This window comes from Plecotus auritus (genome assembly GCF_963455305.1).
Source record: "Plecotus auritus genome assembly, chromosome: 1".
Lineage (NCBI taxonomy): Eukaryota > Metazoa > Chordata > Mammalia > Chiroptera > Vespertilionidae > Plecotus > Plecotus auritus.
Window position 1 is genome coordinate 177,335,856 of NC_137770.1, and position 13,097 is coordinate 177,348,952.

At 34.0% G+C, this 13,097-nt stretch overlaps 1 protein-coding gene across 2 annotated transcripts in view; it reads left to right on the top strand.

Moving 5' to 3' along the window:
* The window catches only part of DNAJB14 (DnaJ heat shock protein family (Hsp40) member B14), a 45,207-nt gene extending 34,808 nt beyond the window's left edge, over positions 1-10,399 (top strand). The window contains exons 4-8 of one of the 2 annotated variants that reach the window (XM_080670699.1): positions 1,141-1,326; positions 2,863-2,957; positions 5,002-5,111; positions 5,909-6,081; positions 8,099-10,399. In XM_080670699.1, coding sequence (XP_080526825.1) covers positions 1,141-1,326; positions 2,863-2,957; positions 5,002-5,111; positions 5,909-6,081; positions 8,099-8,223 — 689 coding nt within the window. In that variant the 3' untranslated portion in view covers positions 8,224-10,399. The remainder of the gene's footprint in view (positions 1-1,140; positions 1,327-2,862; positions 2,958-5,001; positions 5,112-5,908; positions 6,082-8,098) is intronic. The other variant, XM_080670700.1, reaches the window with a different exon arrangement.
* Positions 10,400-13,097: the final 2,698 nt, after the last annotated feature.

Consider the following 13,097-nt stretch of genomic DNA (forward strand, 5'->3'; position numbering starts at 1 on the left):
TTTCTAAATTACCTTAAGACATTTTGATAACCTATGTACAGTTGCTTCCTTTTTAAAATAATTTTTAAAAATTCTTCCATTACAGTTGACATACAATATTATATTAGTTTCAGGTGTACAACATAGTCATAAGACATTTATATAACCTATGAAGTGGTTACTCTGATACCGTTGCCTCTTTTGGATACGGGAGTATGAGAGAGAATTCTTTCTAAATAAATATGAAGAAAGTAACAAAGTGAGATGGGAAAACTAGAGACTATCTGGATTCATTCAAAAGTGGCTCAGTGGGTGAGCGTCAGCCTATGAACCAGGAGGTCATGGTTTGATAACCAGTCAGGGCACATGCCCAGGTTGTGGCTCAATCCCCAGTAGGGAGCATACAGGAGGCAGCCAATCAATAATTCTCTCTCATCATTGATGTTTCTCTCTCCCTCTCCCTCTCCCTTTGTCTCTGAAATCAATAAAAATATATTAAATAAAAACAAATTTAGACTTTATGCTGAACTATTGGAATAATGCAATGAAAACATAGACATAGTTTCTTCTCTCATGAAGTTTACAGTTTTAGGAGGAATAAATTTAACTCATTCTGGGCTGGAGTGTGCAAAAAACAAACAAAAATATTATGTAGGTTGGATAGAGTTTACTTGCTAAAAAAAAGCTTTTTTGACCTTGAACAAGTTTCCTAACCTTCTTGAGCCTTGTGGGGCTCATCTGTACAATAGGCATAATAATGAATAATATATTAAGGTTTGGGGTTCAGAGCCTGGCAGTAGTACCTACTACTATTATTATTGGTCTGAATGGCACTAATGAATGACTAGATCAGATACTCAAAAATGAAGAAGACTAATGTTAGGGGATGAAGCCCAATAATAAGAAAGTAAGATGGACATTTCCTTACATTTAAGGCAGTAGGGAGACTTGCCTGTCTACTATAAAAAATTGTATTGGGAGGTAATAAAATGTGTAATTGCAAGCAAGTATAATATCTTTACAAGAAAGTGTTACTGTTTTACTATTTTGTTGATGAGCCTCAAGTAGTTTTTGTTATTGTTAACATGACAGTTTTTATATGGGGCAGTCTTTCGTAATATAAAAACTTTACTTACCAACTCTTACTCATTACTTTTTCAGAGATTGGAAATGCTTATGCTATTTTAAGCAATCCAGAAAAACGAAAACAGTATGACCTCACAGGCAATGAAGAACAAGCATGTAATCCACAAAACAATGGTAGATTTAATTTCCATAGAGGTTGTGAAGCTGATATAACTCCAGAAGACTTGTTTAATATATTTTTTGGTGGTGGATTTCCTTCAGGTATTTTAATGTTAATTATAAGTGTTATACTTTTTGAAGCTAGAGATTCTTACTTCCAGATAGGCTATTTAGTGATTTATCTACCTTCTTGCCTGTATTTCTTACAGCATTATTATCCTGTGATGGTTTTTTATGAAAGTAGAAGAAAAATGTTATACTCACTACTTTTACTATAAGTCTGCCTTTTTCCTAAAACATATTTTAATTTAAATAAAAAGTAAAAAATGGAGAGTACCAATATTCTGTATTTTACATGAAGCTGAAAAAGGATATAAGTAGGAAATCCAGTGATAATGTCTTAGTTAAGTGCAATTATGGCTATGGATGACTATTTGACATTGATTCTCTGGAAATCTTTGTATATATTTTAATATTATAGATTGCTAATTTTGATATATGTGGAAGTGCTTTCCATTGAAATATTAAAATGTCTGATAGGTTATATAAAAAGTGAGTGGGTTTTAAAAATTATATTGGAATAGAAATAATTACTTGAACTAGGCTATCAAAGTAAAATATAGAGTAATACTAAATGAATAGATTTTATAATACTAGCATAAGTAGTATTATGCTAGTTTATGTTTACTGTGAGTTGTTGTATGGAAATTAATTTTCTTTAAGAGCAGCTTCTAAGGTGTTTATAATTAAAGCTCCAGTCTTTTTTAACATTTCCTTAAGGTTCTAAGTTAAACATCCCATTCAAAATTAGGAGAACTTTTATAAACACGGCAATATAATTTGGTCTGGTGGCCCTGTCTGAATTTTTCTGAGAAAGATTGTAGTCATAGATAGGACATTTTATAAAGAATCCTTGAAGGACAGAGAATGTGTAAATACAAATTAATGACTGAAAATATAACCTGCATTTTTAAATATTAGGATATATAATTACATCTCATAAAAAACATTCAGACTAAAAATATGCTAGGAACAAATAGATATCTTTTAGGTAGTAGTGAATTTTCTGATAGTATTTTCAGTTCTTTTGCCTTTGTAACATAGCTTGTTTTGTCAGTTGTAGCCATTTCTGGTTGGTCACCTTATTTGAAAACAACTTGAATATCCATAAGGAGAATATTTGAATAAATTGTGGCTTACCTCTACCATAGTGTATTCTACAGCTATTTTTTTTAAATAATTTTTGATTTTTAGATATATTTGTGATTAGTTGATAAATGCAGAATGCAGGCTTTCAGAGAAGTGACCCAAGGTTCATAAAAGCAAGCAACCACAACAAAAGTTCTTTGTGCGTGCATATTACGGAGAAACTTATATTCAGGTTTTCATAAAGAGAGAATTCTACTTTACTTGAAAGGAAGCAAAGTCTGGGAAGAATTATTCCTGTTTCCCTTCACCCTTCACTCATAAAAGGAGAAGCCAATTAAGCATTCACTGCTCAAACATGTATTTAGTAATTTTAAAAAATTTAAATATTACAAATATAAATAAAACTAAAAGTATTTTCTTTGTAGAAGAAAATATAATTTTTTAAACTCATAATTGCTCTCCCTAATTTAACCTTTTAATTTTCTCTAGGTAGTGTACATTCATTTTCAAATGGGCGAGCTGGTTATAGCCATCAACATCAGCATCGGCATAGTGGACATGAAAGAGAAGAAGAAAGAGGAGATGTATGTTTATGATATGACTAGAGGCCCGGTGCACGAAATTCGTGCACAGGGGTGTGTGTCCCTCAGCCCAGCCTGCACCCTCTCCAATCTGGGACCCCTCGAGGGATGTCTGAGTGCCCATGGGATCGGTCCTAAATGGGCAGTCGGACATCCCTCTCACAATCCAAAACTGCTGGCTCCCAACTGCTCGCCTGCCTGCCTTCCTGATGGCCCCTAACCATTTCTGCCTGCCAGCCTGAGCACCCCCTAACCACTTCCCTGCCAGCCTGATTGATGCCTAACTGCTCCCCTGCCAGCCTGTTTGCCACTAACTGCCCTCCCCTGCAGTCCTGGTCCCCCCCAACTGCCCTCCCCTGCAGGCCTGGTCACCCCCAGCTGCCCTCTCCTACAGGCCTGGTCACCCCTAACTGCCCTCCCCTGCAGGCCTGGTCCCCTCCAACTGCTCTCTCCGGCAGGCCTGGGTCCCCCCCAACTGCTCTCCCCTGCAGGCCTGGGTCCCCCCAACTGCCCTTCCCTGCAGGCCCAGTTGCCCCCAACTACCCCCTCTGCCGGCCTGGTCACCCTAACTGCCCTCCCCTGCAGGCTTGATCGCCCCCAACTGCCCTCCCTTGCAGGTCTGGTCCCTCCCAGCTGCCCTCCCCTGCTGGCCATCTTGTGGTGGCCATCTTGTGTCCACATGGGGGCAGCCATCTTTGACCACATGGGGGCAGCCATCTTGTGTGTTGGAGTGATGATCAATCTGCATATTACTCTTTTATTAGATAGGATAGAGGGCTGGTGCATGGGTAGGGGCCAGCTGGTTTGCCCTGAAGGGTGTCCCAGCTCAGGGTGGGGGTTCCCTTGGGGCGTGGGGCGGCCTGGGCGAGGGGCCTGTGGTGGTTTGCAGGCTGGCCATGCCCCCTGGCGACCCAAGCGGAGGCCCTGGTATCTGGGATTTATCTTCTATAATTGAAACTTTGTAGCCTTGAGCAGAGGCCAAGGCAGGCCAGGGATGTGGGAGCTTGGCTTCCTCCATCACCCGGGGCATCTCAAGTCTCCTGCTCTCTCCGGCTCTGTGGATGCCACCATTTCTGTTGGGATTTATTTATCTTCTATAATTGAAACTTTGTAGCCTTAAGCGGAGGCCAAGGCAGGCCAGGGCAGATGGAAAGCTTGGCTTCCTCCATCACCGACGGCAACTCAAGCCTCCTGCTCTCTCTGTAGCTGCAGCCATTTTGGTTGGGTTAATTTGCATACTCGCTCCTGATTGGCTGGTGGGTGTGGCTTGTGGGTATAGCAGAGGTATGGTCAATTTGCATATTACTCTTTTATTAGATAGGATTAGAAATTAAAAAATGGCAAATTTCAGCTCAGGAAAAGCAATTAGAATTGTCTGAAAATAGAGCAAGTTTTTCTAAAAGGAAGTAAAGAGTTTTCTCTGACCAGAGTTGTTCAACAGAGACTAGAATATTCCTTAGAGATATTAGGGGAGCAGGAGGGTGGTTGGACAATATGAAGCCTTTAAATTTGGTATTCTATGATTCTAATGAAGGTAACCTGCAGTGTGCATATTTTGAAGGTTACTTTTCATTGTTAGTTCTAAAGAATTTGGAATTTATACTGAAAAACTTAAGTTGGATGTAACAGTTATACCTGATTGTATACAGCAGTTAGATCACATGAAGTGGAAAGAGCACTAGACTAGAAATTAAAAGGCCTGGGCCCCTACTCTGCCATTCAAGCTTCCAGTGCTCTCTCCACCTTCAAATCCAGAGTAGAAATGCAACCTGTTGCCTATTGATAGAGTCTGTGGGTATGAAAGAGAGAAGTTCTCATCTATAAAATAAGATCAGGTTGTTTCAGTGTTTTCCAAATTAGAATCACTAGGTGAAGCACCTAGAAAGCTAAATTTTTAAGAATCACCTCAGGAAGTTATGTTCAAGCAGATTTGAAAGCACTGAACCAGATTACCTCAAATGGCCCTTCTGCCCCTAAAAATGCATGACAACTGTTGGATTATTGACAACTAGTTATAATTTGTTATTCTTTGATGATTTTTTTACAGGGAGGCTTTTCTGTGTTTATCCAGCTGATGCCCATTATTGTATTAATCCTTGTGTCATTATTAAGCCAACTGATGGTCTCTAATCCTCCTTATTCCTTATATCCCAGATCGTAAGTAGCTAAGTGAATTTTGTAAAAAAGAATTGTTTTTATCTGGTTTTCATTAAAAGGCCTTGTGATTTTTTTAAAACTTTTAAGTGCCAAATCTATGACTACAAGTATACCAGGTCTTAAAATGTCTAATTTTTAAAATAGTTATTCAAGTGATAAATTTATATTATGTTGTTAGTTTATATCTGTCCCATTGTGGATAAGGACAGTACTATATTTGAACTTGATAGCAATTTCATGTAATAAGTAATGGCATTAAAGGCAAAAGTATTTTGAAAGACAAAAATAGAATTGTCATTAATCTTACATAGATTTGTGTTAAGGAGGGAATGATTTCACTCTTGTTTGTTAAATACTAAGTAAAAACATATTTGTTATATGAAACATTTTTTCCATAATATACTTGATATATGAGGTCCGTACATGAAAGAAATTTAATGCAGCATCTATTCTAGAAAACTTCAGTGTAATACAATGAACATATAGGAAACTTTGTAAAATCATACTGCCAGTGATTTTACAGTATTAAAAACATTGGTCTAAAAACAAGAAATAACTTTATATTTCTTCCAAATAAGATTTTTATTAACTAAAAATTGAGAGAACTTATAAGAACATAGTATATTAAAATATTACTTTTTTATTACATGCATGGTAGTAGTTGTGAATTTGAGATAATGTAAATAAATGATTACCAATAATTTTAATTCTTTTAAATTATTTTTGTTAGCTTGGTTTATAGTAGATCAACATGTAAAATTTTAATTAAAAATAATGATCAAGCATTTCTTTTACAGTGGATCAGGGCAAACTATTAAAATGCAGACAGAAAACTTAGGTGTCGTTTATTATGTCAACAAGGACTTTAAAAATGAATATAAAGGAATGTTATTACAAAAGGTAGAAAAGAGTGTGGAAGAAGATTATGTGACTAATATTCGAGATAATTGCTGGAAAGAAAGACAACAGAGTAAGTTGATCAAATGTTTAACATTTAAAAACTTATTCAAAATCTTGGAAAGTGATTACTGTAGATTTTCTTAAGGAATGTTGTAGAATTGTCTATTATATAATCAGAACTCAATTCTTAAATGAGACAGTATGTTTTAACATACATGTGGCCTGTAACAGTATTCAGCATATAGCAAGGACTTAAATGGTATTTGTGTTACTGTTGTCATCAATAAATATTTGGTTGAATAAGTGAATATCATCATCATTGGGACAATTGTTGAAATTGAATGTGGACTACATATTAGCTGGTATGATATCATTGTTAACTTTCTGAATTTGAAAATAGTATTGTGGTTATATAAGAGAGTGCCATTGTTCTTAAGAAAAATATGCTAAAGTAATTAGGAATGAAAGGTCATGATGTCTGTAACTTATTCTCAAATGGTTCTACAAAGTAATAATAACCACCACATCAATCACAACAGCTTTTACTGTAGAGACAGTAAAAACAAAATTGACAAAATGTGAGGATAGGTTTGAAATTTTCAAAATAAAACCCAATAAATTCAGTACATCTATCTATATGTTAGTGATTTTGAATGAAGATGGAAGTGAGAGGGGCTCAGTATAACATTAATTAACCCATTGATTGAATGTTTTACTAGTTAAGTAAAATGAGATTATCTTCTTTTATAAATTAATACCATCAAAAAGATTTTTAAGCCCTAACTGGTTTGGCTCAGTGGATAGAGCATCGTCCTGCGGACTCCAAGGGTCCTAGGTTCGATTCCGAACAAGGGCATGTACCTTGGTTGCGGGCACATCCCCAGTAAGGGAGTGTGCAGGAGGCAGCTGATTGATGTTTCTCTCTCATCAATGTTTCTAACTCTCTATCCCTCTCCCTTCCTCTCTGTAAAAAATCAATAAAATATTTTTAAAAAAAAGATTTTTGGCCAATGAATATTCTTTTGCCAGTGTTTTTCTGTTTTGGAGTCACTTCTAACACTCTCTAATGCTTAAATTGGTAAAATAGGTGTTTTATGAAATACAAGAAATAATTTGAGGTAATGGAAAGAATATTAGACTAAGATTGGGAGATTTGGATTGGAATCCAGGTTCTGCCATTCACTAGCCCTCTGAACTTTGGGTGTTAACTACCTCATTTGCGAAGAACCAGCTGCAAATGGATTTTCTAAGTGCCTCATTTGTAAATATATTAGTTGTTAAATTCAAACCTGAATGATTGAATAAAGATCATTCTTGAAGATATTTAAAAATAGAAAATACTCTTACTTTGGGTATACTGTTTGTGGTCCTGGCTGATGTCCTCTACTTTGGTCACTGTTTCCCCCTTTTTTTGGGTTAAATCTTCTCTAAGTACTGCCACCCTTTCGAAGTGGTAACAAACAGTGAAATGGCTGAGAATAACAGGAAAATAATAAGGAAAACTCTGAAGAATATTTGATACCTACTTCATTTATTTTTCTTTAGTAATGCATTCCACATACTGAAGGCAGCCTCAGAAGTATTTATTGCTGAATGTCACTGCTATAATTGTAGAGGAAGCTTTTTTTCTCATTTGTGTTCCTTCAATGCAGTTATTGTGTATATATATATTTTAAATTCAAGCAAACTCAGAACAGATTTCAAAATTTTCTACTTCCAAGTCTTGGAAATAATCAAATAATGTGAAACCTTAACAAAAGGTCACAGCAAAAACAACCAGTAGCAGAATAGCATATGGATTCAAGATGCTGCTTTAGAGCAGTAGTTCTTAAACCATTGGGGACAGGAGTGGAGGGGAAAGGTTGACAGGACTCCATCCTTTTTTCTCTTCCAGAGCAGTTCTGTGTTTGTTTTACATGCTAGGTTTCCAAGTAGCTTTTAGGAGTAGCACTTGGACTTCTTTCTTTAAAAAAAAAAAAGTCAACTAACAGAAGTACATTGAAGGGTTTCTATGAAGCATCATTTGTGTTAAAACTTGGTGATTTAAATTATTATTTACTTAGCAAAATATTTTTGTTTATGAACAGAAATAGATATGCAATATGCAGCAAAAGTATACCGTGATGAACGACTTCGAAGGAAGGCAGATGCCTTGAACATGGACAACTGCAAAGAACTGGAGCGGCTGACCAGTATTTATAAAGGAGGATGAACTGGAATTTTATTTATATCTTTTAGCATATTATTTATTTTTTCTGTGAGTTTAGTATCATCATGAGAGCTAAAGAAAAAGATTTGTTGTTAAAAATTAAACTGAATAGTTGGTCCCTGAAATTTTGGACTGTTTATGACTTACTACTTTAAATAGTAATAAACTGAACACTAACATTAATATTTTAGTAATGCTTCTGTAATTATTTTCATTTTAAAAGCTTTTATGATTACTAACTAAAAATGTCTCAAGAAAGGGTTATCACACCTGTAGTAGTTTCCAGTTTTATGTAAATATTTTTTCCCATTATGTAAATATTTATGAAATGATCATTTTGTGTATATGTAAGTTATTGCCTTTTTATTTAAATTCTTTTAGTGTTTAGCTCCATGAGACACTTTAGTTTAAATTGGTGGAATAAATATTCTGTGACAAAATTACATGTTACTTGTTAGATGTGGAATGTGTAGTTTAAACACTGAAACTTTTTCAAAAAGAAAAAATCAAAAGATGTTTAAATTAATTTTCTGTAAAATCTTGAGGCATTATTTGCTATTTTAATATTGCCATTATATTCCAAAATATATATTGAGGTAAATGAACTGGTATAGAGTATCAATTTGCTATTTATTTAATTTTATGAATTGCTAAGCCATGCATAGAAATGAAATGCTATACTGATAGATTTTAAAGAAAATATGAGGAAATGGCTATCTAGATATTAAACAAAAAGGGACTTCAACAGTAAATTGCATTTATGTCATTTGCAATTCCAATTATTAAAATGCCCCCAAATGTTCATATACAGGGGAGGGCAAAAGTAGGCTTACAGTTTTAATACAAATCAATAATACATAATTAATGAATAATAACATAAGAATAAACTGTTTTGAGTACTCACAACTATAAACCTACTTTTGCCCACCCTTGTATATGTCTTTGAAAGCTGCTAAACTTTATGAATAGAACCAACATGTTTCCTCCACCCCCAGGGAAATTTGCAGTTTCTTCTTAGTGATAATTTAAGCAGAATTCAAAAGTAAATGGATTCTTCTACAAATAAGTAATAGGAAAAATTACTACTTTGCTTTGTGCCTTTTAACCTGATTGCCAACTCTGAAATATATATGTAGATCACAGCACACTTATTTGATCGGGGCATGATCTGTTTGGCCACATGCAACAGTGAGCAGAAATATAGCAGCAGGTAGAATAGTGATTTATAGCAAGTTATCCTTATAAAATTCTGAGCTCAAATCTATTCACCATTGAGAATTCAGTTAATCCTTTAGGAATAAGCTCCTTGTAATTAAATCCATAATATAAATTTGAGAAATCAGATGGAAATTGAAGTTTTTAGTGCCTGTATGGGGTATGAAACTAGTTGATTTCTAATCTTCTATGTTTAACATAGTAATAATACTTCATTCTCAGTTAATGGAACATGAACCACATCTTTGGTAATTTTTTTATGTGTGAGAGAATGCTAATTAAAGTGTTCCTTATAGCATCTGTTAAAACTTTTAAAATGACCATTCTTTAAAAAATGTGCTCTTGTATCCCCTTTCCAGATGAATCAATAGAAATACCTGATTGAATTAGTAGTTTAAACTAAACAATATATTGTCCTAGGGAAATTAGACAGCTTAACTTTCTTTTAGAAATGCCACCTTTAAAAAAAATAGCAGTGCTTAAAAGAAATACAATTTTAAATATTTTCTTGAGCCCATATAATGAATTTTTTTAAAAAGGCCACAGCATTCTAATTAACTTTGCAAGTTCATATGCATCAGAAAACTTACAAATGAAAATTTTCATCCATTTATTTTTCCTTTCTTTTAAAATATATTTTGATTTTTTTTTTTTTTACAGAGAAGGGAGAGGGATGGAGAGTTAGAAACATCAATGAGAGAGAAACATCGATCAGCTGCCTCCTGGGATGTACCCAAAACCAAGGAACATGCCCTTGACCAGAATCGAACCTGGGACCCGTCAGTCCGCAAGCTGATGCTCTATCCACTGAGCCAAACTGGCTAGGCTATTTTTCCATTTTATTGGGATATTTACACGATCGTGGTTGATGCACTAGACTCTATTGCCTGATTCTTTTTCCCTTAATCCTGACTTTAAGGAGGCAGATGAAGTTATAAAAATAAATGAAATATATTAAGAAGTCATACATGGCTTTTGGACAGTATTATATTTCAGTTGCTTTTCTACATTCCATTATATTTCATAAAATGTTCGGGGAAATGTGTTTGATAAAATTTTCGAACTGTGGGAAATGACTGAGTGCCTGACAACATAAGCTACATATAAAATATGCAAGTAAAGATTAAGTCCTTAATGTTACCTGTATCATGGTGTAAAGGCCCAGCCAAGTGTGTTAGAATTTTTGGTTAATTCTACAAAATAAGACGTTAGCTATTTTAACACATTGCGGACGGATCACGAGAATTCTCGCTTCATATTACAGTGTTTTACAAAGTATCATACTTTAAAAAGATACTAGCTTGTAAGAACATGTAACTTCAAAATACAATGGGTATTTAATTTTAAAGCATGCTTTTAACATTTATGTAAAACATTTTTTGTACTTGTTCAATAGAAACTTATCTGGCCACTGGGTAAAGCTAGCAATAAAACTACTGGTCCGCAATGTGTTAAGATGTAAGATTTTCATATTTTTTGCTACTTTTAAAAATCCAACGTTTTGTCATCTTAGTTTTACCTACATGAACCTTGCAATTTCATTTGAAAACTTGTACTGTTCATTTTAATCATTGCCTAATAGCCCTCTTTAAGTATTGCTTTATTAGCTTTTCTTACTGGTATTTTAGAAGTTTGGCAGCAAGTGTATTTATTAATGCTTTACATTTTTATCCTTCTTTACAACACACACATAAACATTATCCTTGTGAGGATTTGGGGGAAAGTAAATAATACCTTTTCTTCTACTTTTTTTTAATTCTTTAGTTCTCACATAGATAGGTGCTAGACATTTACAAGTTTCGGAATTTATTTTAATGAAATCTGATCATTCTCAACAATGAAATTTCAAAGTATAATCCATCTAATAAATGAAAACAATATATTTTAGGAACAGATTTCATTTGAATGCTTAAATAAGTAGTTGTTTCATAATCATTACATGCTTATTTATGATTTACAAAGATTTGGTAGAGAAAAGAAGGTCCTTAAGGCATATATATATGCCAAGGTATTAAGCCACTCTGCCTTTGTGTCACCTCAGGTGTTCACAGGAACAGGAAATGTAAAATTCCAGCCCTTTACTTTAATTGCACTTTTATGCTTAAGTTTTCTTCCTGTTAACTCTTCAGTTACACTAGTATATAAAATAGATACCAAGAAATATGATTAACATCTTGATTTCCTTTGTTGATCTTTATTTTCAAATGCAGCTGTTATTTAATACACTTGACATGTTAATATTACCTAATAATACATTCCTATATATTCATTAAAAGTAAATTTCCCACTTTTGTTAAGGCAGTGAAATATTTTTTGATGTTGGCCTGTGGACCAAATTAGCCATTTTTCCAGTTCAGTAAGTATTAAGTCAGAGGACTAAGTGGTTCAAAAGGAAAATTAGTGCATTTAGCTTCCCCATATGAAGTTTGGGTTTAGTACTACTCATATAACTCTCTTTATACTTAAAGTGAAGCAAACTAAAAGGGCATTCATAGTCTTTTTTCTTATCAGAAGAGAAAAACTTCCAAAAATGAACAATAAACCAGAATTTTAATTTTGACTAAATAGCTAAAAAGCCTTGTCTTTTGGCCACAATGGGTTACTGCCCAGTTAAAATCCATAAATTTTTCTATAAACCAGTGAAGAGTCATCTGATAACTTCCCAAATATTTTAATGTAATTTTTAACTACAAAGAAAAAGTGGGTAGAATGAGGATCTTCAAGGAATTCTTGCATATTCCTTTAATAATCTGGGAGGCAATACAGTCCTAGAATTCAGGTTTCCTTTTTTGTTTTATTACTATTTCAATAGGTACTTTCATATAAATGGAAACATTTTCCCTCAAACATTAATTCAAAACATACTCCTTATATTAAGGATTACATAACCACTTTTTTTGTAAGTTCCTGTGTGTAACTTTTATCTGTGGTACGTGATTATTTGATTTTATTATCTGCTGGTTTGGGGGCCAATAGATTTGTGAATAGTCTGTGGATGTGTCCATGTATAGCTGTATATATTTTCCAGCTAATACCTCAAATGTGTGATTATTTTAGACCACACTATGTTTGCACAGAGCAGAGCTTCCATTAGCCGTGGATATTCTTATTTCTAACTTTGAAAGCAGTTCACAGAATTTCATTGGTGTGAATTCTTTCATTGGTGTGATACTTTTCATATTTTAAAACAGTTTCCTAATGTAAGGCCCATACTTCAAATATAATTGTGTCTTTCTATATCTAGCAATCTGGAAATATGTAGGTGGTAAGAAGTGTTTCTTGAAATGTCTTAGTTTAGTATGTTATTGAAAATTGGGATTACTGGTTGCCAAGCTGTCTAGTAACTGCATAGCAGATGACACCCGGCATGAATGTGAACAAGTCTCCACTTCAGCACAGGAATCGGGACATTCCTATCTGATATTTGCCATTTAAGAGCACTTCTAAAATGATAGGGATTTCTCAGTGACATTGGAGTATTTTAAGCACCAATTTCAAAATGAATTGTTTTGAGTTGGATAACTATGCCAATGAGAAGAAACTCACACATAAATGATACTGTATAATTTATTTGTATTAAGAAATGCTTCTTACCTATTTTTGTTTTTTTTTTTAGATTGCTACATAAGACTTTCCATTTAAGTTTAAGTCATGTGTCTTTA